A 24656-nucleotide genomic window follows, 5' to 3' on the forward strand; every position below is an offset into this window, starting at 1 on the left:
CAGGGAGGAACTGATTCTAACTGACAGGGAATGGATCTTTTATGCCTCTAAAGGTGGGGGGGTTGATGGGTTTTGTTGCTTTTTTTTCCCACTCTCAAGTGCCTGGTTGAATACAATGAGAAAATTGTTATGCTGTAATTGGACTTCATAGTTTTGGTCATGAGAAAGTGGGGTTTCCATTTTGACATATTGCATGACTTTCAGAAACAGGTTCAACTGCAGCATGATTCACCATCCAGTGTATTCTACAGAGAATTGCTCTCTACACTGGTTGTTTTCCTTTTAATATCTGTAGGTTGGAGGTGTCAGTCTACAGATTGACAGAATAAAGCAGTAACAGCTAATTGCTTGAGTATTAACAGCTGCTTTTGGTGTACCATGTATTAACTTTGTGGAAAACAAGATTAAATGTTGCTGTCATCTAATAGACAACAGCAACCTATATGAACATACATATCTGATTAGAGATTAAAGCAGTTTCAATTTGTACAGATATTGCTGCTTCATTTTTACTTAATTGTGTATGATGTCAAGAACTTAAAGGTCAGAAGTGCTGGTTAGGATTGGCTAAGCAAATATTTATTAATACCATTTTATATTTTAATATTTCAATATTTATTTCACCTAGTTTTACCTACAAAGAAACTTGTAGTGTCCTATTTTTACTTCATATTTATTGATTGCAAACTCAGTTAAACATAATATATTATGCTATGAGGATAATATTGTGTTAGAAAAATACTTGGATTTTTTTTTAAATATGAGAAACACTAAAAAGTAATTTCTTAACTATCATTTGCATATATCGATGGATTGTTTTTGATATGCAGAGATGTGAGTCTTTATTTTTAGTAGCTATAGCGTGCATCATTCATTGTGTTACTATTCTGCCTTTTTTACAAAAGCATCTTGCAACAATTTTTAAACCTCTCAAATATGCCTTATTTTAAAATAATAAAATGTGCAAATAAATTAAATTACCCAACATTATAAATTCATATTGAAGACTTTAGTATTGGGAAATATTCTTCTATATTTCGGGTAGCATTAATTTTGAAGCTTTAAATAGATATTCACATCATGCGAATAAGACTTGCTGAATTTATAGTATGAACTCTTAATGTGGGAGTGATTCATTTTTAGTATCAAGCATAGAAAAGCTGATTTGTTAAGGTCAGATAACATGTATTTCACAAAGAATTAGTATGACAAGGTATGGGGCTTACCTAAACCTTGTAGGCCTGTCCTAAAGATCAAATAGGAGTAACAGTAAACTTTGTAGGAATATGGCTTTTTATGAAATATGAATGGTTTGCAGTAGACTGTCAGATTGAGGGTTTTAGTAAAATATTAATGGACACGAAAAGCTTATTCATAAAAGGACATAGTAAGCCACTTTGGGCTGTTGATGTAATGTTGCGTTCTCACAAGTCAAGATCTGTGTATGGATTAAAAAGAGGTGATTGTGCATAGTTAGACTACTATCTGCTCTTTTTATGTAATTATAGGAACAGCAGTCTTTATTCTTGCATAGATTATGTTCTTAGATTCTCACATCCAGTTATGTTGGCTGTGCTATTGAGGTTACTTCTTAATAATACAGTAGCTCTCAAGCATCAGAACTTGTTGTATTCATGAAAAGTGAATTTTTTGATCTAGATGGACTGACTCCTCTTTGTATAGCCATAACAAGGATGCCAGGCATCTCTGACTTTACACCTGATCTTATTTACTTTTCTTGGGCGAGAGTGGAACAGAACTAGGGTACTGTTCAGATAGAGGCAATATGAAATAGTGAAGATGCGCTTTCAAAACAGCAATATGTTGATTATTAGTCCTCTCGTTTGGAACCACTTTTATAAGACAAAGAAACAAGATATGGATATTTTTCACATCTGGAAGCTTTGTGTTCTCTGGGTTTCAGGGGATTTCTGAGAGGAGTAGAAACAAGGCGTGGTGTTAAAGTGAGACCATAACTCTCTCTGCCAGATCAGTAAAATTCAAAAGTCAAACAAGTTTAATTTTTCAAGATGTCAAATATTTAACATATTTTGCAGATGCTGGTACTTAGCTCACACATAGCTTAATTTTACATTCTCTGTTTCACAAGTGTTGCAATTTCTGAATGGAAAGGAATCCTGAGTAGTAAAAACAACTTCTAAGTTATGCTGAAACATTACAATGTATAAGCCTTCATTCCTATTCCTTACTGCTGAATTGATATTTGTGGGTAGACAGAGATTTACGGAATTGTTGAGGAGTGTAAAGAATATGGGTGAATATTTGAAAAGTTATTATTCAGATGGGAATTTCTAATAAATGGTTATATATAACTTTTATTCATTCGTAATGATAATTAACAGAATTGTTAAATTTTAATTTGGGGAAGGCTTAGCTCACCAAGATAAGTAACAGTTGAGTGTACTTCAAATTAGTTTCTCTGTATAATTTTGGATTCTGAGAGACGAAATGAATGAATAATAGATGTTTTCATTTTTTCAGTCATCTGAAAAAACTCAGTAGAAGAGATGTTTGCAGGAGTCTTTCACCTGAGAGATAAAAAAGACTTAAATATGGAAGTAGAGATATTTGACTAGTATAAAGCACAGAGACTTATTTGCAAGTGGATAGAAGGCAGGAAGCACGTAGTGAATAAAATATTTACTTAGCTGAGAATTTGGAGACCTGGGATGGACACTTGATGTTGCAATGTAAAGTAACGTCAGTCACGTCACTTGTCAATAGTATTGAACACTTGTGTATAGTAAGTTGAAGTCAAATGACAAAGCATGACATAAGAATTGTGTATATAATGTGTGTGTGTTTGCACATGTGTGCGTGTCATCATGCCTTTTTTTTTTTTTTTTGTTGGGGCCGTATGTAGTACATACAAATTTGGTTTTAAACTCTGCGTTGCTGTAAAATGATGAATAATGTAGCTCTTCATCAGTTTGAATTATTACTTTGAGACTTAAAGAAACTGTTTTGTTCTTTGTAGCTGAACCAATAACGTTTCCACCTGGAGGAGGCAAGTCATTTATTATGGGTTCTGATGATGTGTTGTTAAGTGTACTGGGCCTTGGAGACCTTGCAGACTTGACAGTTACAAATGATGCAGACTATAGTTATGATGTAAGTGCAATTTTATTTTAAAATTCTTTATACAGTTTAATCAATAATAGTTGGGTCCCCCTTCCCCCACCCTGAACATTACAGATGCAGAGAACAGAGGTTTAATTAGCAAAAGCTACTCCTTGAGAGGGAGGACAGAGCATCTGGTGAATGAGCTAAGTAATTTGGGTAAACCAGAGTTGAGTGAGATGGCATAGTTTTTTCTGTGTAAATAATTTAATTCAGATTTTGTCACTGGGAGAATATGTTATGATATAAAATTCACATCGGTGTCTTAACGTGAATTTGAACAGAAATGGCAATTATACACTGAAATGGAGTATTGAGAAGACACAGCGTAAAACATAATGTTAAGTTACTTCTTTGCTGTCCCTTTTGTGATTATGTAGTGTTAACAGCATAGACAATATATAGTAATAAATTTCAGATGTAAGCTTTTATGGGGTACTTTTATTATAATCCAGAGTGTTCTAACATTCCTTTGACCATGTTCATTAAGCTTCTACTAATAATGTCACATGAATTTTTCGTTGGTTAGTAACATTGAATGGCTGGTTAGGGAAGTGTTCAGGTAAGTTTTGCATGTGGTATTGTATTTAAAATGTATTGTGGTATTGGCTTGTTGGTTGTGTTTTGTTGGGATTTTCTTTTGTTTGGTTGAGAGTGGAGGGTTGGGGTTTCTTAAATGACGGTTGATAAGATATGTCTCTGTTTCTCTAACTTTTGAAGTCAGATACATGGTGTTCGAACTGGAAAACATTACTAAGAATTTTACTAATATCTGAGAATCTGCAAAGTGAAGAAATAAATTGTTTATAGCTCTTTACAGGGTCTGAAAATACTTACGTGTGACTACACACCTATTTTTTAATCATAGTTGTCCTTTGCTACTTAAAATGGGTAGCATTATTAATTGCGCTAATGAAGTAAGAGCTAATATTTAGGTTTCTCCATTATTGCAGGCTGTTACTTTACATCGTTTGATTTCCTGAAAAACAAATGAAAATGTTAATTATCCATCCTATTTCTGGACTGTATAAAAATAAATGAAAGACCTTTTTAAAATATTTTGAATACTTTGTAAATTTGTGTAATATATCATCCTGTTCATAGTAGAGAATAGTTTTCAGGTTCTGTTTCATTTCACATGACATAACACTTCTAGGAAATCACATAATATCAGATCTTTGCATCTTAACTTTCTCAGAATTTTGCCTTCTATTCAGCTAAACCTGTTATGTAATCACTTCAAAAATGTGTCTGACTTGAGGCTCATGTGTAATTGTTTAGAAAATTATCACTTTTCTTTTGAAATTTCAGTGAAATCTATAAATAAATGACAAAAAAAAAATAGTTCAAAAGCATCAATTCTAAATACTTTAAGGCAGCTTAAACCTGAAATATCCAGAACTGGATGTTCCTAACTACTACTCCTAACTATTAGTAAATTCTCTTGGAAATTATAAAGTTGAATAGTTTGGGAACTTGTTTTGCACAGTGCTTTATTTCTTTGGTTCTAACTTCTAAGATGCTCCTGTCTCTAGGTTTATCAAGGAATTACAAAAAGTGTTTTAATGCTAACGTGAAAAAGTAAAACCATTTCTTTTAAAACAGGTTAAAATCTCAAATCATGCTTATGAACTTCGCAGTTGATTGGTATATTTTCCTTAAATGTTGTTCCTATTTTACTGACAGTAAATATGAGGCATCTAAAATCTAAATAGTGTACTTTCAGTAATGAGGCAGCTACAATTGTGAGATTAGATCAAAAGTTGTAGTTGCACAGAATTGTATGTATATTCTATTCCCAAGTTCAGAACTTTGGAATGTGAAGTTCTGCTGGGTCACACTTACCAACTTCATTAAATACATAAAGGTAGCATGACAGCATTTTGCTCTTAAGGCACATGTTTATAACCACAGATTTTTACGATACTTTCTTTCTTTTAAAAATCTGAAATATTTGTTAAGCACCCTACTTTCTCCTTCTGCCCACCAAAATCCCAAGTCAGCTTCTATGCATGGACTAATTAGTAGGGTGAGTCTTCATGTTGGTGTGTAGTACTGTATTTTGCGTGGCTCCATTCTTGGCTGGCTATTTTTAATATCATGAAAATGATTGTCAATTGCAATTAATAGCATAAATTTCAGTATCTGTACAACTCCCATTTTAGCAGAATACTTTATATCTCTATTATAGATCATTATTTTCCGTTGTTCTCCAATTAGCTCTCTGTTGAGGGTTACTAGGAACAAGTAATTAAAGGTAACAAGAAGTTCCTGGTTGAAGTGTGATAGCAGTCTGGAAGAACAGTGAGAAGCATCTCTGGTTTTGTACTTTCTCTTCCACATTTTTAGTTGGTTTTAGCTATTGTCAGACACCGACGCTGAACTAGAAGTATCTTAGATCAAAAAGATGCAATCATTAATATATTTTGATGCCATAATGGCAAATATATGCTAAATCTATGCTAAAGAGATAGTGAGAATGTTTTTTAATTTAAAAGAAGAAATTTGTGACGTCTCCATCAAGGATCATAGTAGTGTAGGGGAAGGATTTGAGATTTCCAGTGTGTTTTAAAAACCTGAAGGCTTTAAAGCTATACTTACAATGGGAAATGTACCTTATTTTTCATAACTTTATGTTTCTAATACTTTAACAGTTCCATAGTGAATAGATAGTAAGAGGATAAGATTAGCTACCATTCATTCTTAGTTTATTAATTTTGGTTTTCTAATTAAAGTCAGTTTTCTAAAGTCCCTTTAAGGAAAGAGAGAAGTACCTGTTCATGTATTTCTCCTTACGATGGAGGCTTAGGATGGGATGTAGTCTTTTAAGGGTCCACTCTCTGCATAAATTTAAATTGTATTCAAAGCACTAGAAAGGCCTGAGGTTTTCTGGTAACTCTTCTGAGTTACCTATAATTAATATTAAGCAGCTGTAGTTATTGTATTTTAGCCTAACAGTCTGCAGGTTAAGAATATGAATTGGATGTTCACAGCATATATAAATGTAGACTTTGCATATATTGCTTCACAAAGCAGCTAAGTTATTGTCTCACAAATATATTTAAAATTCATTAAAGACTTCAAAATATTTGTATGTAATGTTACATTTAAAATCACGATAAATGTGTTTTGAAATTCCAATTACCTGTTTCTGTACCTTCACCTGTAGAGGTATTCAAGAATTACGTATGTTTCTGGTCAGTCTCAGTCACTCATCTGAGGAGGAGCACCTGAAATTTGTTTTTATTGTGTTTAAGTAATAAATGAGCTTTTGACAGCTCTCATCTCTTCCTGGGGTGGTGACAACACGATAAGCAATGACGATTTCTCTTTCTTCAAGGAAGAAGAATTAAAGTATTGTTGTGCATTAAAACCAATTTTTGAAAATCAAAGCTTCTTGTCTGTGTATTTAACATTATATTCATTCCAGTCTGGGGCAATGGAAACTATTACAATAGAAAGATTTGCAGACTACCTTACATGCCAGACAGGGATTGTAGGTATGCATATCAAAAAATCAATAGATAAATGTAAACTTAAGATTAAATGTGTATTAGCTGAATCAAGCATAGCGTGTTTTCCTAAAACATGGGGGGATATATATATTACATACTTTTAAATCCAAGATAAAATTACTCTTTTCCTCTTCTTCTTTTAAGTTGCCAGCTAATAAAGATGCCTTCCGAAAGACATGGAACCCTAAGTATACGCTACGCAGTCATTTTGATGGAGTGCGAGCATTAGCTTTTCATCCTGTAGAGCCTGTGCTGGTTACAGCCTCTGAGGACCATACTCTAAAACTTTGGAATTTGCAGAAAACAGTTCCTGCCAAAAAGCAAGTATATGGGTTTTTATAAAACATCAGTTGTGTTTTAAATGCTTTGAAATCAATTAAACACTCATATTTTCAGAGTTTTTCAGTAGATGCTTCATGTAATGTAATAACTTTTCTTTCTCTTTCAGGAGTGCCTCTTTAGATGTAGAACCCATCTACACATTTAGGGCCCACATGTAAGTTTTTGACATCATTCATGGTTGACAAATACATTGTCGTGTATTCGTAAGAAACTTCAGTGTAATAGCCACAAATCTGTTTTTACATTGTGTAGACAAGGTGCATTATCCTTTGCAAAACAGGTTAATACTGAGTCTCTGTCATTAATTGCACTGTCCATGATCACACAAGACAAAAAAGGTGGCAAATGTGATTAGCTACAATGGAAAGGAGAGATTGTAGATGACGATAATGAAATCACCTGAGACATGTCTTGAACTGCAGATCTTACATATATGGAAAAAATGAATAAGGTAGATGTTACTAGTCTTGCTTAGTACCTCCAGATACAAGTCTGAGTTTTAGTGACTTTTTTTCAGCTTGTGTTAACTGTTTTATTACTGCCTGAGTTTCACTTGCTAATTATGAATTCTGCTTTCTTTCAATAAGAAGGCAAGACAAAAATACTTAGTTGATAGCCAGAGTAGTTTGAGTGTATTTTGCTTATATAAATAAAGATCCAGTCTCCAACCCAGTTAGCAGTTAAGCTTCACAAGAGTTTTGATAAGCACAAAAGTGGGTAACACTTCTTGTCCTGGCCTTAACAACAACAACAAAAGAAAATAAATTTGTAGTTTTATTAGGACATCTATGCATTCTGTTGTCTCACCCTCCTCCTTCCCTTATGCCATGTGATAGAACATAATGTGCTACTTTTGTGTTTATTAACTAAAGTGTAAAACACTCTGCCCCAGGATTGGATGACTAATTTGTCCTCATGTTGTCATATGTTCTTATGTGTGTGATAGAGGGTTGCTGACCAGTTGAATTCTCCTTCAGATCTTTCTCTGTTTAAATTTGGGCTATGATTTGAATATTTGTTAGTGAATACCAAAAGGTAAGGTTTGGGGAAGTTCCAATACAGAGCTGATGTCCACCCTGTGGCTTCAGTGCGACATAACAAAGTAATTTTACTATTTTTCCTCTCAAGCAAGCATTAAGCAACGTTACCTTTCAACCTATCTTCATTCTTCACTTTGCCAAATAAACGGATGAAGCCAATAGTCTTCCTTTTCAACATCTTCAGATATATAATTCTAGTTTGCTTATCTGTTCTTATTTATATCATGAGCATGGCCTGTCAAATGACCCAGGCATCTAATTTTGGGGATATGGTTTTACAGTACAGTTAAACCTGTGTTAGTAGTGTGTACAAAAGAGTAACCCTTTTTCTTCCTTTGGGCTACAACTTGTGCTTATCTGGTATCACAGCAAACAGATTCAAGAACTTAAACCAGTAGAAGTTTAACCTTGGTCAAAAGGTACAATTTCTAGGATCATTTCTCTGAACTCCTTTACAAGGGTGTAGGTTACTATCCATTTCTAAATGTTGGCTGAGAAAATAGTTACCAGGGAGGCAACTACAGCCACTGATTTCAGCACAGCTAGGTATGAGATTGGCGTAGGTGCACTGTAAAAATCCACCATTTATAGGTGTACTTAGTTCTGAGAAATAAGGTGGTGGTCTTTGAGTTGCTTCAATTTGCATAGTTTTAGTTAATTTCGTATGATTGTTTTAATAGAGATTGATATCTCTTGTTGAGACTTAAAATGTTTTAATAGTGTTATTTCTTTGGAGTTTAAGGGGTTTTTAACTGCTCAATCCAATCCAAATGTTTTTTGAAAGCTGATAGACAAATTTTCACTTCTATCCTGTAGGCAGTATCAATCACCTTCTTTTTCTTTGTCTCCCAATAGTGGACCTGTATTGTCATTGGCAATTAGTTCCAGTGGAGAACAGTGTTTCAGCGGTGGTGTTGATGCAACCATCCAGTGGTGGAACATGCCCAGCCCTAATGTGGATCCATATGATACCTATGGTAAGTACCTTTTAAAACATAAACAACTTACAACCATTCTTCTTCAAAATTAATTTTCTACTTGATGTTAATCTGTTTTCTAGTGCTTTTATTATCTAAACTGTATATTTTCAACTTCTTATGTGTGGTAAACATTAGTTTACCCATTAGTTTACCACAAGTTCCCACTTGAATTGGTGGTGTACCTTGTGTAGAACTGTAATAGGGAGACATAGCAATTCCTGAGATTTATATAGTAGAGAAAAAGTTAATCATAACTTTCATTTTTGAGAAGCAAAAAATTTTGAAGCCAAATTCCAACTTTTGAATGGTTATTTATTTATTCTGATAGAAACTTACCAGAAAACTAAGACAAGGATATTCAAATTCTGTGTCCTGTGTTTCTGATTTGCATCTCAGTTCCCTGTCTTTAGATGTCTTTAATTTTAGATGTCTCTAAAATTAAATAGCTGATAACTGTGCATCACTCTCCATCCACTGATGGTGATCGTGTCAATGTAATGAGTGGTCTACTACAACACTGAGGCTGCATTATCTATGGCAGTGAGAGGAGGAGTGGGTACTGTCTTGCACCAGTTCAGGAAGAGCCCTACACCCTGTCCCTTAAAACCAGTATATTCTCCAGTTGTGCCTTTCTGCTAAAAATATATTCAATACAGTCCAATTTATTGATGCTGCTAGGATTGATGATATAGTTTTATGGGCCTCAGACAAAACTATCTGTACTCAAGTGACAAAGTTACTGTTTAAAGGGAAAGCTCTAATAAGCTACTTTCCTTCCTAAAACTTGTTTGCAGGCTCTTGGGTTGCAAGACCAGCTTGTTTTTTCTGGTTTTCTGCAAAACTAAATTTTAGTGATTTATCTCGCTTTATGCCTTTCCATTTGTCTTTTTCTCCCACTTCTCTACTCAAAACCTGGTACAGAATAGATTTAAAAACCCTCTATAAAAGACAACTACAAATTATCAAGGAGATGAAAATAAGATTCTCAAGTCCCCAGCACAAATTATCTTGTTTTAATTATTAGGGTACTTGAGAGTTTTAGAACATACTCTTGTGTCAGCAGAGTATGTTGAGTAAAAACAGCATTAAGCATCAGTGTTTAAGCGGAAAGCTGAGTTTTGCTAGGTGTTTTTGCACATTTTACAGAGGAAGGGCTGTTATCATGGATCTTTAAGATGTTGAATTTGGTAGGAAGAAATAAGAGAGGAAGTGGTAACAAGAATGTATAATTCTGTGGAAAAAGAGAGAGTTGTGTGAGTTGTTTGTGGAGGTTTTTTTCATTGTCTGGTTTGGTAGGGTTTTGTGGTTTGAGTTTTTTTGTTTGCTTTTTTGTTTGGTTGGTTGGGGTTTTTTTTGAGAAAGATGGCAGTGGGTGTGCAAACGGACCTCCTGTGTAATATTCTAACTGTTGCTTAAACAGAAAGGGCAGGTGGGATATACGACTGTTTTATGTGGAATTTAATTTATGTGTAGGTACAAGAAATACTTATTTAATGTTTCTTCACTAAAAAGGTTTCGTTTCTGAACTTTTTTTTTTCCAGAGCCAAACGTTCTAGCTGGCACATTAATTGCTCACACAGATGCAGTCTGGGGTCTTGCTTACAGTGGTGTAAAGAATCACTTACTCTCTTGTTCAGCAGATGGCACTATTAGGTTGTGGAACCCACCAGAAAAAATTCCCTGTATTTGCACTTACAATGGAGAGAAAGGTAACTTTTTGCAGTGGTTTTGAAAATCAGCTGTGAGGCAGTTGATGATGCATCCAGGCTCGTTAACTCAATTTATCCAAATTAGGTAACAGAGCTAAAGGAAGAACATGAAATAATCATTATTTAATGTAGCTGTAGCATTACTTTAAAAGAGCAAATTTCTTCTTTAAAGTATGAGTATAAAATAAACTAAATGTTTAAACTGTCAGAAATTTTAAAAGTGCTTCATTCAGATATTTTTCCCTCTTTCCAGAGCATGGAATACCTACATCAGTTGACTTTATAGGTTGTGACCCTGCTCACATGGTGGCATCTTTTAACACTGGCAGCACAGTCATCTATGATTTAGAAACATCCCAGTCAGTGGTAATGTTTTCATCACAAATAGAATCTGGTAAGTAAAGCTCTTCTGTGATAAATATCAATCTTGGTTGAGGTGCCTATAGTATTATATGGTACCTATTATATGATGCAGCAAATGAAAAAAGTTTGCTTCTCTTATGCATTATTCAGTTTGAAAGATGGTTAGATGCTTAAAGATGCTTGGGACTAGCATGATGGAAAGGTGATTCAGCTCTTCTCTTCCTCTCTCATGAGACACTGCCTGGTGTGCTGTGTCTATCTCTGGGCCCCAGGCATAAGAAAGATGTGGGCCTGTTGTAGCGAATCCAGAGCAGGGCCACCAACGTCCCATGGCTGGAGCACCTCTCCTGCGAAGATGGGCTGAGAGGTTTGGGGTTGTTCAGTCTGGAGAAGAGAAGGTTCTTGGGAGACCTTATTGTGACCTTTTAGTACCTAAAGGGCCCACAGGAAGCATGGAGAGGAACTTATTAAAAGGGCATGTGATGGCAGCACAATGGGGAATGGCTTCAAACTGAGAGTATGTTTAGATTTGATATTAGGAAGAAATTCTTTACTGTTTAGGTGATGAGGCACTGGAGCAGGTTGTCCAGAGAAGTTGTGGATTCCCCATCCTTGGGCATGTTCAGGGTCAGGTTGGATGGGGGCTCTGAGCAACCTGGTCTAGAGGAAGGTGATCCTGTCTGTGTCACATGGGTTGGGAACTAGATGATATTTAATGTCCCTTCAACCCAAGCCATTTTATGACTGTGGGTTAGCTGGATTTGAAAGTAGTTAGTGAAAGCGGCAGTTATTGTTCTCTAAGCTAAGATTTCTTAAGATTCAGTTGTCTGATTTGTGTATCAAACCACATTTTTGATTACATAGTCTTGACATGGAGGATATTAAGATAAGTAAATAGATGAATTAAACAGAATATTAGTTCAGTGTAGAATTCTGTACAGCTTGGAATTAAACATGTTTTCCTATGAAACTTTATAGGAATCCTGTTGCTGCAAGTAAGGTGCTAGAAAGATGTAGCTCTTCAAGAGTTCATTGTATATATCTGATGAAACTCTAGGTAGAGGCAACTTCATTTTGTGAACTTCTGAAAGTGTTTCATAAGGAAAATTTCGAGTTTATGGTCACTCCTTTCTATGAAATGTGATCTAAAAAAATAATGCAAGGGAAAAATCTGCATCTACCCTCCCAAGTAATCTAGTTTACTTGATAGTTACACTTACAGACTTCAGCACAGCTTAGAAAACTGTGGCAAATCTTAGCATTGAAGTGAGAAGGAGCATTGTAATTTGGAGTAATACCTTTCCTAGTCTGAAAACTCCTAAATGGAATCAATAAAAATTAAGAACAGAAATTAAGGGAACAAGCCTTAAAACACTCTGATATCAAGATAAGAAAGGGTTTTCTAAAAAGTATTCTAAAGTCTTCTGAAGTGATTTTAAACCGTTCATTGTTTAGGTCGAAATTAAAGACATAAATATTTCTGGCAGAATCTGATAGGTTAGATTGACTTTGGTTATTTGGATTCTCTGGTCTAGTGGAAGGCATCCCTTCCAACCTGAACCATTCTATGATTCTATCTTTCCCTCTACCCCCCTTCCACCCCCAGCTAAATAGTTTTTGCTGTGATGTGTGCTAAATTTGTATTACAGATGCTACAGTTTGTTTCTCTCAAGAATCTTTCAATGTGTGTAAAGCTTTAACCTTACAGTACATTGCCTAGAGTCTACATCACTTAGCCCCATCCTGTAAAGCAAGAAGCTATTACTTATCTTATTTATTAGGGGATCCTTTGATCCTAAAATATTATTTATGTGATATTAACAAATATATAATCTAAAATGTAATGCTGAAATACTCTCATTTTAACACTTTATTTAAGACGGGTGAATGTTTTTTCTTTTATTTTCAGGTGTACAATCAAATAATCATATTAACAAGGTAGTAAGTCATCCCACACTTCCTGTAACTATTACAGCACATGAAGATAGACACATCAAATTTTTTGACAACAAAACGGGTAAGGATGAAGAGAGCCTGATTTGTATATATGAATATTTTTAAAGAAAACTGGATGGACATAGGGAGAATCCATGTGTAGGAAACTTACCGGTGATGTAGTCTTACACAAAACAGAACTTCTGGTGTTTCTAAGAATAAACTTCTTCAGTGCCTTTTCTACAAAATAGTAGTATCTGTTGCAGTTTTGACTTCGGCAGTCAGAAAACACTCTCAAAGCAGGCAGAGATAGTTGTGAGGAACAAGAAAGCTATCTTTAATTTAGAGTTTTCCTAGTTTATATCAATATGTTTGCTGTTTTCTTTCTTTCTTTATCATTTCTATGATTTTAACTCTAAGCATGTATCAGTTATGTTTTTCAACTTTCAGGAGTAAAGAACATTGCTCAGTACCTATTAGGGCAAGAAATAACACTAAATTCATTGTACTAATGGAATCATGTATTATACTTAAGTTGTTGATTAAATTTATAAAACAGAAAAGGATCTGGAGGAAAGAAAGGAAAGAAAACTGTTTTTAGTACCTTTGTATGAATACTTTGAATGAAGTCTCCCTTATCTCAGAAGGGATATTGCCAAATTAAAATGCTTCAGAGGATGGTTAAAAAGATCTTCAGTAGCTTTTAGCTTCTTCACAGACTCTTAGGAATTAAATAGACTGAGATTCGTCAGAAAGACAGACAACTGGAAAAAGATGATAGAGTTTCTTCGTGTTGGTTATGGTCTTATGGGGATTTATTTGCTCTTTTTCAATACATGGACTGAGGTTCAGTTGTGAACCCCCAGCAGGTGATAGGATCCAAACAGAAAGAGGTGATGGTTCTCCTGTGCAGTTAAATATTTGAGAACTCCTTCCAAAAAGCATCATGAGATGCTAAAAAAAGATGTTATTAAGAGTCCAGGACTGAAAATCACTGAAAAGAAATATATTAAGAGTAGTTGAATGCAGAGGTAACACTTTGGTTTGTGACATAGCTAAACAGTTAATTACTAGAAGATGGGGAGTATTTTGGACAAGTATCACTTAGAGTTGCCTTGTTTTTATTTTCCTCTTGGTTTATCACCAATGGCGTCTCCTAGCAATGACAGAGAGAGATGGATCTTTGGTAAGGCTCAGTAAGTCTCGTTTTGGAAGAGCTTCATCAACGCTCTGTCCTACTGGGGCAGTTATTAGAACATTTAACAGACTAAAAATTGAGGTTCTCACCTAGTCGTTTTAGTCTTGGTCTTAGTTGTCATTGCTACCAGTAAAGATGCCAGATGGATAAAAGGATTGCTTACAATGGGAATGCCTTTTTGAGAGTTGTGTGTCATTTACTCTTATGGTCATACAAGAGTATGCAGTTGAAACTTCTTAAATTCTAATGGAATAGGATCATTCAGATATTACTGGAATATAAATAAGCATGTTATCTTATATTGCATTTAATGGGATTTTTTTTTTTAGTAAACAATACTTCACATTTTGATTCACTGTTCATTTTGCTTTTAGGTAAAATGATCCATTCTATGGTTGCTCACTTGGATGCTGTCACAAGTCTAGCTGTAGATCCTAATGGAATCTATTTAATGTCTGGAAGTAAGGAGTTTTTTTCATATTCTATTTACTCTATGCATTTATGATGCACTGAAGTGTCTGACAAATACAACTTTTGCCTTTTGTCTTTTCTTTTCTTTTCCTAAACAGGCCATGATTGTTCCATTAGGTTATGGAATTTGGACAGCAAGACATGTGTGCAAGAAATAACAGCTCATAGGAAAAAGCTGGATGAATCAATTTATGATGTAGCATTTCATCCGTCAAAAGCATATATTGCCAGTGCAGGAGCTGATGCCCTTGCCAAAGTATTCGTGTGACATAGCAGAACAAACCTGCATCATAACAGCAGGTCTGTTTGGACAAAAAAGAGGGAATGCGTCACTGCCATCAATTATAAGGTTACCAATAAGACACTACATCTGATCTGCCTGGGTGAAGGCTCTTAAGTGGGGCAGGTATAAGTTGGTGAAAAGTCACCACATCTTGAACAATGTCAGGCTCATTCATTTAACTGTAATTACTGTATTTGGGGGGGTGGGGACAAATACAAAAAAGAAAACCAGTATTTGTAGCCTTGACTGGATATGAACTGAGCGTATGTCTGTTCTTTAGGTGTCTTTAAGCAAAAGCAAACGTGGAGTCTGATCTTACAAGAGATTTTTATTTTGGACTCTGTGTGCTGCCTTAGGGTTAGGAATGTGGTGCTCTTGTGGGGGGAAGTGAGCTCCAAGAGTAGCTTTCTTTTCATCTCTTAGTAATCTTCTGTTTATCAGTTGAATGCCACAGATTCCCCTTTTAAACTTTTATTTTGCTTTAAAGAAAAGGAAATTTAACTTAAAATATTTTAGCATTAGTTGCACAAAATGTTTGGATAAAATTCTAGTTTTTATAAGTCTTTTTATATATTTAGCCTGTCACAACAGTGCTCAAGATTGTATTGATAATGTTTTTCTGCATTATAGAACCCTAAAACACAGAGATCTCACTGACCCGCTGCTGTGTAACCACACTCTTCCCTTCTTTTGCCTAATACAGCTCAGCTAAGTCCTTGCTTAAGGATGCTAATTCATCATCGCATAACTGTCTTCATAAATAAAGGACTGTAAAATGTGTTCAAATGAAACACAGAGGGGTTAACACCCCCGAATGAACTCTTTAAAAAAAAAAAAAATTAATCTTGGCATCCTATCACTATGTGATATTTTGTACATCTTACTGTATTTACGAGTTTATTTATCAAGGATTACCCATCTTGCTAATGGCCTATTGTTATTTATTTCACTTTTTGTTGGTCTTTATATCCTTTTATGTAGTGTGTTAAAGGGCCCTGTATATCTGTTATGGCACTCTTTGAACAGCCTAAAATAGATGAGAAAACGGGACATTTGATAATCCTAAAGTTGCAAATCAAGAAATTCTTTTACATCTGGTTAAGTACCTGGAGTGGAGTTGACTCCAAAAAACCAATCTTGTTTCAGAACCTTTGGAGTGAAAATTATTTTTATTTACCTTTCAAATAGAATACAAAAGTAGTTGATTCAAGATTCATAAATCTGCTGTGTTTTGACTAGTTATTCCCTGCTTTTATTTTATTTTCCAGATGTGCTTCAGTTTATGGTGTAACTAAAAATTTTGTTTGTGTAATGCATGATTAATACAAAGAAGTATTTTTTCTAGTCTTCCACAAAACTTTTCTGATCAGTTTGCGAGTTTTGATGAGTTTTGTAAGGTTTCTGTTTTACAAACTATGAATCAGCAAATTTTTAAGATTGTACCACATAGCAAAAGTACAGCTGTTGAAAAATAATGTATATAAAATGCATATAATAAATATTAAATGGTGTACCTGTATGTTACTGTTGGCTACATTATTTTGTGTTGCACAGTTTGAAAGTGTCATTCTACAAATTACTAAATTAGGTCTCAATTTTAGCAAAATGACCATTTGTTTATTACGCTTATAAGCTGCTTTGCTTTTGCAAAATTGTAATAGTTGTCTGGATGTCAACTAACTGTTCAGTTTCAAGCAGCAGTACCCACATATAAGAACATGTTTCCGCAATGTTTGAAAAGATTTTTACAAGAACAAATTAAAAATTGCTAGTGTATTCTTACCGCCTTTATAAGATGATAATCACAGTGTTTTTTATTATCTCCATATATGAAATCACTAGGAGCCAGAAAGGTGTACTCTGTTTTTATTTCAAACTGCTACTGAATCATTGTATTGGATTTAAAAAAAGAAATTTATTTTTAAATGCTTAAAATTTGCCCATATATCAAATGTTATCTATTTACTTGTCACGGGTTCGGATAAAAACCACGACATTACCTTTGTCCATTTCTTTACAAGTTCTCCAATAAAGATGATGCACGAAAGGCTCAACTGCAGGTCAACATTTACCTACTCTGTGATGAGTCACTTTACTCAAAGTGTTATCAGCAGAAGCGGAATACCAGAATATGAATATTAGATTTTCATGTAAACCAGTGATTTGGGTATGTTACCTAAAGTTAGAACATGTTCCTATAAGTGGTTTAACTGCATTGTTCCATGTAAGTTTCAAGTTTTGCAGTAAGAATGTATTTCATGCCATCTCATGTCAAGCAAATTAGAATTTAAAAAAAAAAAAAAAGGAAAAAGAGGTGCTTGTGGTAGGCAGAATATTGCAATCATATTTTAAGATTAATTTTGTTTTAGTAATAATGTTGCATTGCTTGAAATGTTGCAGTAAATTATATATGAATTGGAGAACTTTGTCCTTTATCATGAAGATTGAGGTGAGGCCTTTTAGTAACTGCTTGTAGGACACTAAGACTTTACTTTTGAAAGTAACATTCAGCTGATTTGCACTTTTTGTTCCTTCCAGTCTAAAGCATTCAACTAATCAACAGACAAGAGAGTATTTGAATTTTATTGGAAGTAATTTCATAATCGCCTTTTCTGAAGCCAAACATTGTTTCTGGCAGCTTTTCCAGACTGCTGCATTTTAATGCTTAAATGAAATGTGATTGTTTAATAAACATTACCATGCATAACATTTACCTTTTTTTTAATTGTATTAAAATCGAAATGATAAAACCAAAAATATTTGCTTATTTTCCTTAATTGATATCTTAACTCTCATCTTAGTGAGCTAATGCATAATGGATCAAATACTGTAGTGAGGCTTCACTTATTGAATATTAATAATAATCTCTAATACAGTCTTGGTTTATTTGTTGTGGGGTATAACAAGTTAAAACCTTTATTTGTTGGCTTGGGATTTTTTAGAACAGAAGAGCTGTAGTATTGGTGATGGGGGGAAAAATCGTAGTGCTGAAAGAAATGTTTTTATTTAGCAAAAATGCTTCAACTTATGAAAGGCCTGACTTCTCTTTTGTAAGTAAGACCCAAAGGACTTGTGCTCAGAACCTGAAAGATATCTAATTATGTTTAATAAGACATTTAGTATTTAGCGTATGATTGATGTTAACAGACTTACTCTCCATCTTGCTTTTTTATTGTGGAAACTGTTCTAAGCAGAGGAGTGGTGACTGTAGTCCAGCATCTTGTTTACATAAATAGCAAAAACATATGAAAGTGAGTTTAACAAGCCCTGGTCAAGAACCTTCCCTAATTTAGAAATACTAAGGAAGAATTCATTTGCCTGGAGAAAGTTGGTAGTTTTTTTACATTATCAGGGGCTGTCAATGGCAGCACACTCTCTCTAGGCATGCTCTTGTTGTTATGTGCTTTGATTTACTTTAAAACTGATAGCACTCTCCTCTAGCACTTCCCATCTTAAATCAGTGGAAAGCCTCTTGGTCACAGTGCTGACTGCTGTTTCTTCTACCATATTACATAAAAATGTTGTCTCAAACAAGCAACAGTTGAGCAACTGGTATTTTTGCAGGGAGACTAAACACACAGATAGGGTGGTCTACATAAATCCTTCTGGGAAGATGTGTATCTTTTTTTCTTTTGTAGAGGAGGTACATGCTATGAAAATATGATTGACTTTGTTTTAGTTCGGTTTCATTTCATGGAATCGTAGAAAGGCTTCCAAAGAAAGGGAACATTAAAGGGGGCATTAAAGATCATCTATTTCTCACCCTGCCCCTGCCACAATGGGCAGGGACACCTCCCACTAAATCATGTTGTTAAAAGCCACATCCAACCTGGCCTTGAGCATTCCCCCTTCCACTATATGCCCTTGTAGAAAGTCCATCTTTCTTGTGGGCTCCCTTCAGGTACTGGAAGAATGCAATCAGGTCACCCTGAAGCCTTCTCTTTTCCAGGCTAAACAACCCTAACCTCTCAGTCTTTCCTCATAGGAGAGGTGCTGCATGCCTCTGATCACCTTGTGGCCTTCCTCTGGACTTGCTCTAGTAGGTCAGTGTCCTTCCTGTGCTGAGGAACTTGGACCTGGATCAGTACTCAAGGTGGGATCTCAGGAGAACAGAGTGGACAGGCAGAATCCCCTCCCTCACCCATCTGGCCACACTGCTTTGGATGCAGCTCCAAACATGTCCAGACTCTCATCCACCAACACCCCCAAACCTTCTCAGCAGGGTGCTCTCAATCCCTTCATTCCCCAGCCTGTATTGGTACTGGAGGTTGCCCCAAACCAGGTGGAGCACCTTGTACTTGGTTTTGTTAAATCTCGTGTGATTCCCATGTGCCCACTTCTTGAGCTCTTCCAGGTCCCTCTGCATGGCATCTCATCCTTCAGGTATATCAAATGCACCACTCAGCTTGGTTACCCCTACAGTGCATGTATGTAAACATATACACATGTATTTATGGTTCTGGTTTTAAGAAGTTTTTTAAAAGAAATAACAAGGTCCAGAATTGTTTTGAAATGCTGCTTCTGAAGTGAGCATGAAAGAAGATTTAAGTTCCATATTTAATACTTGCTCTGTTGATAGCTGGAGAATGCACACCCTGGAGTCCTAAGCAGATTAAATATACTAACAGATTTTAAAATAAGCAGTTCAAGCTACAAAAACTTTAAAATGTCCTAAATATGTATTGTTTCGTTTTCTAATTTTAACACAGAATAAAACTCTTGTGTTGATTATTTAAAACAACATACCTTCTTTTTAGTCTTCTTTCTTACCTTATGGTATCTTAATGGCCCCTTACATAAGAGAAGTCATCTAGACTCTCTGAAAGTGCATGTATAGCAACAATATATTGTGAAAAAAAAGTATTTGCAGTGTTTAGGGAAGTTAATTTAACTCTGGTGAAATCCATAGTAATGAAAATAAGACAATGTGAGGTAACCTATGTCATAAGGCTCTCGTTTTCATGAATCACTGAACCTCCTGACTGCAGTGCTATGAAAGTCTCCGCTGAAAACAGTACACTGATATGTGTTGATATGCACTTTAACAGTAGCTATGCTTTAATGTCTTTAGATGTGTATAAAATGGAACAAATATCAGTGAGGCCTGTTGGGTTTGTTGGGTTTTTTTTGTAATCTAAAACCTTATTATGAGCATATGTCTTGAACTTGGTATTGATAATATTTCCTCTGGGAAGGTCAGGCCATGTTCCAGCTGATTAGGTCTAATTTTCCTGGAGCAGAGTAACTGGGGAAGCCAGACATTGGTCAACCCTCAGCCACCCTAGTATATCAACAGTGTCTGGGAGCAGTGCTAGAGCATTTAATCTAGCAGTAGAAGAATTTTTTCTATGATTGTATGCAGTGCTATGACATAGCACTGAGAGTAATACCAAATCTCTAGTGTATTGTCTTAACTGAGGGAGAGAGAACTGATTCCTACAAGCATATGGCTCCACTTTACATTCTTTTAGGAACATAAGCTGTTGCTGGTTGTTAGGTGTTGACCACTAACAAATAGCAACTTACCCATTTAGTATCTTCATCTGTGAACATCATACACAATTGTCTTCAGTTACATGGAGTGTTCTGTTAGTTAAATCTTATCAGTGCTGTGAAACTTTTGATACTGTCATTTTGATACTCTCATTTTAAATCGATTCAAATTAATGGATTTATTACAGAATTTAAAACTTCCTAAACTAAAGGATCAGTGCTGTGAATTTATATATATATTTGAAAAACTAAGACTACAGGTAGGAATTTATAAGTGATCTTGTATTAGCTGTATGTGTTAAAGGCTGCCTCTTTTAAACTGATTATTACTGGGAGCTGTATCTGTTTTAGCAAAGTTCCAAAGTGTTGATATTGACCTATTCTTTACAATTGGCATTAATTCTTTGAAAAGAGATGGTCTTTCAAATAAAAATAAAGATAATGCTAGCTTAATTGTTACAAGGCTTGTAGAATCCTTTATTGCTATCTCAGAATACACAGTGTGAGTTTATAACCTTTAGATTAAATGCTCCATTCTACTTCAGAGAATGCTGGATACCACAGAATAAATATATCACTTGGTGATCAAGGACTACTTGCTTTTGGTGTATCTTTGACTTGGATGTTTTGGAGACCCTTTAACTTGAAGGGAGAACACTATCATAAGACAAATCATTTGCAGCTCTATCATCAGGTTCCTCTCTGACAAAAATAAATGGGATAGCTTTTTGCAGTTGAACATTTGTTATAATATAAAATTCTTAACTGTATTCAATCTTAAGTGTTCATTAGTGCCAGCTGACCTGCTAACCTCCTTCTCCCATCTCCTTTTGTCTTTCAGCTTTCAGCTTTTCTTGAAAGCTTCAGATGCTCTGAGAGGAGGAAAGAGTAGCTTGTATAAATGTTAGGTTGTGAATCTGTGCATGATCTACAGAAATACATGACTGTTTGAACTTCAGTTGAGAGGGTGACTTTATAAGCTCTGTGCACAAGGTCTTGTGGCCCAGCCACGGTGGGCGGAGGGAGCTGGTGGGGTTCACAAGCAGTGCCATGTGGAGAAGGTGACAATGGCCTGGGGACAGAGCAGAGCTGCAGGAGTCCCACAACAAGCTGTGATTAGGCAGGGCAGGAGAGGTTTTCCCTCCCTGCCTTCAGACATTTTGTTGTTGGCAGAGGGTGATAACTGTTCATGTTCTCCACTGTTGGTCACATATCCCTGAGGTGTTTCCTGAGGCTTGGCCTCTACCTGCAGCTTGACTTGCCATATGGCTCATGGAAAGCTGTCACTGCTCTTCTGATCCTGGTGGGCTTGGAGAGACTGGTTGCATCTGGACACTTCTCAGACTGAGCCTGATAGCTGCTGGGTTTTTGCTCATGAACAGCAGCTGGCCAAAGGGACGTGGTTTTCCCTTGTGAAAGGAGTGCTGGCCAAAGTGCTTGTACTGTGTTGGTGACTTTGAGGTGACTAGCCTGGTTGGAGTTTTTAAGCAGGTTTTTCTCTATTGTTTCAGGTATCTTTCCAGTTGCTCTTTAGTACCTTGAAATGGGTGAGTTTCTTGGTTTTGAACTGTGTTTTAATTAATTTGTGGGGATTGTTTTCTTTCTAAGGAAAAAGCTTTTCTGAGAATGAAGCTTCTCATTTGATTAGGGGCATCTTGCCAAAACGCTTCGGGAGAGGGATCTATGGAATGAACTTCGAGCCTGGATTGAAGATTTGCCTGGAAACTGTCCCTCATTGTAGCTGTTTGAAGGTTGTTAACTTGAAGTCTCCTCCTTGGAATGCCAGCCCTTTTAGGTCTGAACTTAAGGTGGAGGTTAAGTTTACAGCGCACAAGGCGATAATCTGTTTGGCATTCTGCACCAGGCATCACGCGGGTGTGACGAACATCGCGGAAATCTCTCTGTCGGACTGAGATATAATCAGTGAGGTGCCAGTGCTTGGACCTAGAATGCATCCAGGTTGTCTTCAAACTATCTTTCTGCTGAAAGATAGTGTTGGTGATGGTAAGCTGCTGCTCAGCACAAAACTCTAGCAGAAGGCAACCATTATCATTGCAGTTCCCAACCCCATGCTTGCCTAGTACTGCTTTCCAGGCTTCAGAGTTCTTTCTTACTCTGGCATAGAAATCACCGAGGATAATGATCTTATCATCTGCAGGAACCTTTTGGATAAGGCGGCGTAGGTCAGTGTAGAATTTATCTTTTCGGCAGGGTCAGCTTGGAGGGTTGGGGCATATATACTAAAGAGAACAACATGTTGCTTGTTGTGTAGTGGGAGGCATAGGGAGGATCATACGATCAGAATGACCAGTCTGAACAAGTAGTATGTTATTAAAATACCCAAGGGTAAGTGTCAGAGAATTTCAGAAACTACATACTTGTGAATTTGTTTTTGATTTTAAAAAATACTATTTTAATTATATAGTTTGTTTGATTTAGAATTTACCAAAAATTTAAAAGTAGTGCTAAGATAGTAAGTAATTTTTGTGATTTTTCCCGTCTAATTTAAATTATTTTCCTAAGTCTTGCCAATCTTTTTCTCAGTCTTTTGACTTATTGTTGTCTCTAACTTGAATTCTTTGGCAGATAACTGTTTATCATATCTGTAATCTGATCACATCCACCAGGGCAGAAAAATAGTTCTTATCCCTTTGCTTGCATTCTGCCATACTCCAGTTGCTAAGTAGTATAGGCAGTATCTGACCTCAGAAAAGGCTGGACAAGTTTAGTTAGCATTTACTAGCAAAACAGCAGTGGAGGATTCACATGCTGCTGTCTGAGGAACTGGTCCAGTATGAAGTTCAGCTGTAGGTTCAGTTATACCCTGAGGCTGAAGGTATGTTCAGGCTGACAGCACCTGGCTCCCAGGAGAGTGCCCTCAGTGTGAGGTTTGGCTTCCTGGCAGCCAGGAAGGAAATGCTACCTGCTCCTTTTGGCTGTAGTAAACAAACTGGCCAAAGCAGTGCTCTTTCACTTCACTATCCTGGGATAGCTGAAGTTCAGCTGCCCCTGCTAGTGTTTACAGGCCACTGCTCTGCTTGTGAAACGTAGAGAAAAATAGTAAGGAGACAGTAATGGTTTGTATACAGATGAATGTAAACAAATTTTAGAGTAATAAAACAATAAATACCCTTCAGTTAATGAAAGCAGCTTATAATCAAGGACACTTCACTAACCAGACTTGATTGTTTGAAAGGAAAGAAAATTTTGATCCTAATGAGATTAAATTTAAAAGTGGGCATTTGCTTCAAAGCAGAGATTAAGACCTTGGATTTAGTCATAGACAGCAAATTTTCAGGACCTATTCTTCCTTCAGCTGAAGCTAGAGGCAAAATTCTTGTTGAAACCAATGAAGGCAAAAGAATGCGTATTCCAGTTGATAGACATATGTAACAGGAAAGTTGCTCATATTTTAATTATAAACTGTCCACTGCAAGTTTCGATGTATTTGGTGTCCATATTGGAATGACAGTTGATCACAGCCTATTCAGCCACATTCAGCTGTCATTTCTCAAGAAGCACCATTTAGGGTTACTGTCTCAGGATCAAACCAAAGTTATTTAAGATTTTTCTTCATTTATTTAATTAGGCTGGGGATCTAAGCCCCCAGTTTCCATGCAGTTTGTTTAAAATAAAAGTGCATCATCTTTGACAGTGTGCTCAGGCCTTCTGTGGCACTTGCCTGAAACAGTGAACTTTTCTGTGATTTTTTGGCTTTGATGCCTCCAGGAGCTGACTTACCCTTCAGCCTAATGAAAGAAAGAAAGTGCTGAAAAAATTGTTGGTAGTGCTATTGAGAGTTGTCCCATTATGTCTTGCTTTTAAGCCTTGTCCCCACTTCTTCAGAACAGGGAAGGTGAAAATACAATATCTGTATTGTATGGGGCCATACCTCATAGAAGTGAAAGCTTATGTGACAACACTAATATGAAATGCAAATGGAAATAATTAAAAACCTTTATGGGAGAATCTACTGTTCTGATGAAACTATACTACTTTGTGCCAAAAACAACACCTCTGTTCTTTCTTCTGTCTTCCCACTTCAAAATTGCTTTATAAGTTGTAGACAATTATAGTTGTTGGCTTTTGATGCAAATATTTTTTTTGGCTCACTTCTGCATAGCTCTTTATTGGCATTTATTTTAAAAGGCAAAGTAAATACTTTTAAATTTACTATTTTCTCTTA

At 35.8% G+C, this 24656-nt stretch overlaps 1 protein-coding gene across 5 annotated transcripts in view; it reads left to right on the forward strand.

Moving 5' to 3' along the window:
* STRN3 (striatin 3) overlaps nt 1–17734 on the forward strand; it is a 60920-nt gene extending 43186 nt beyond the window's left edge. For all 5 annotated transcript variants that reach the window (XM_050336772.1, XM_050336775.1, XM_050336774.1 and 2 more), the window contains 9 exons: nt 2999–3132; nt 6801–6976; nt 7105–7152; nt 8894–9015; nt 10560–10727; nt 10981–11121; nt 13000–13107; nt 14598–14684; nt 14793–17734. In XM_050336772.1, coding sequence (XP_050192729.1) covers nt 2999–3132; nt 6801–6976; nt 7105–7152; nt 8894–9015; nt 10560–10727; nt 10981–11121; nt 13000–13107; nt 14598–14684; nt 14793–14962 — 1154 coding nt within the window. In that variant the 3' untranslated portion in view covers nt 14963–17734. The remainder of the gene's footprint in view (nt 1–2998; nt 3133–6800; nt 6977–7104; nt 7153–8893; nt 9016–10559; nt 10728–10980; nt 11122–12999; nt 13108–14597; nt 14685–14792) is intronic.
* The last annotated feature ends 6922 nt before the right edge of the window (nt 17735–24656 follow it).

This window comes from Myiozetetes cayanensis, unplaced genomic scaffold, assembly GCF_022539395.1.
Source record: "Myiozetetes cayanensis isolate MyiCay16 unplaced genomic scaffold, myiCay2020 scf6-25, whole genome shotgun sequence".
Taxonomy (NCBI): Eukaryota; Metazoa; Chordata; class Aves; order Passeriformes; family Tyrannidae; genus Myiozetetes; species Myiozetetes cayanensis.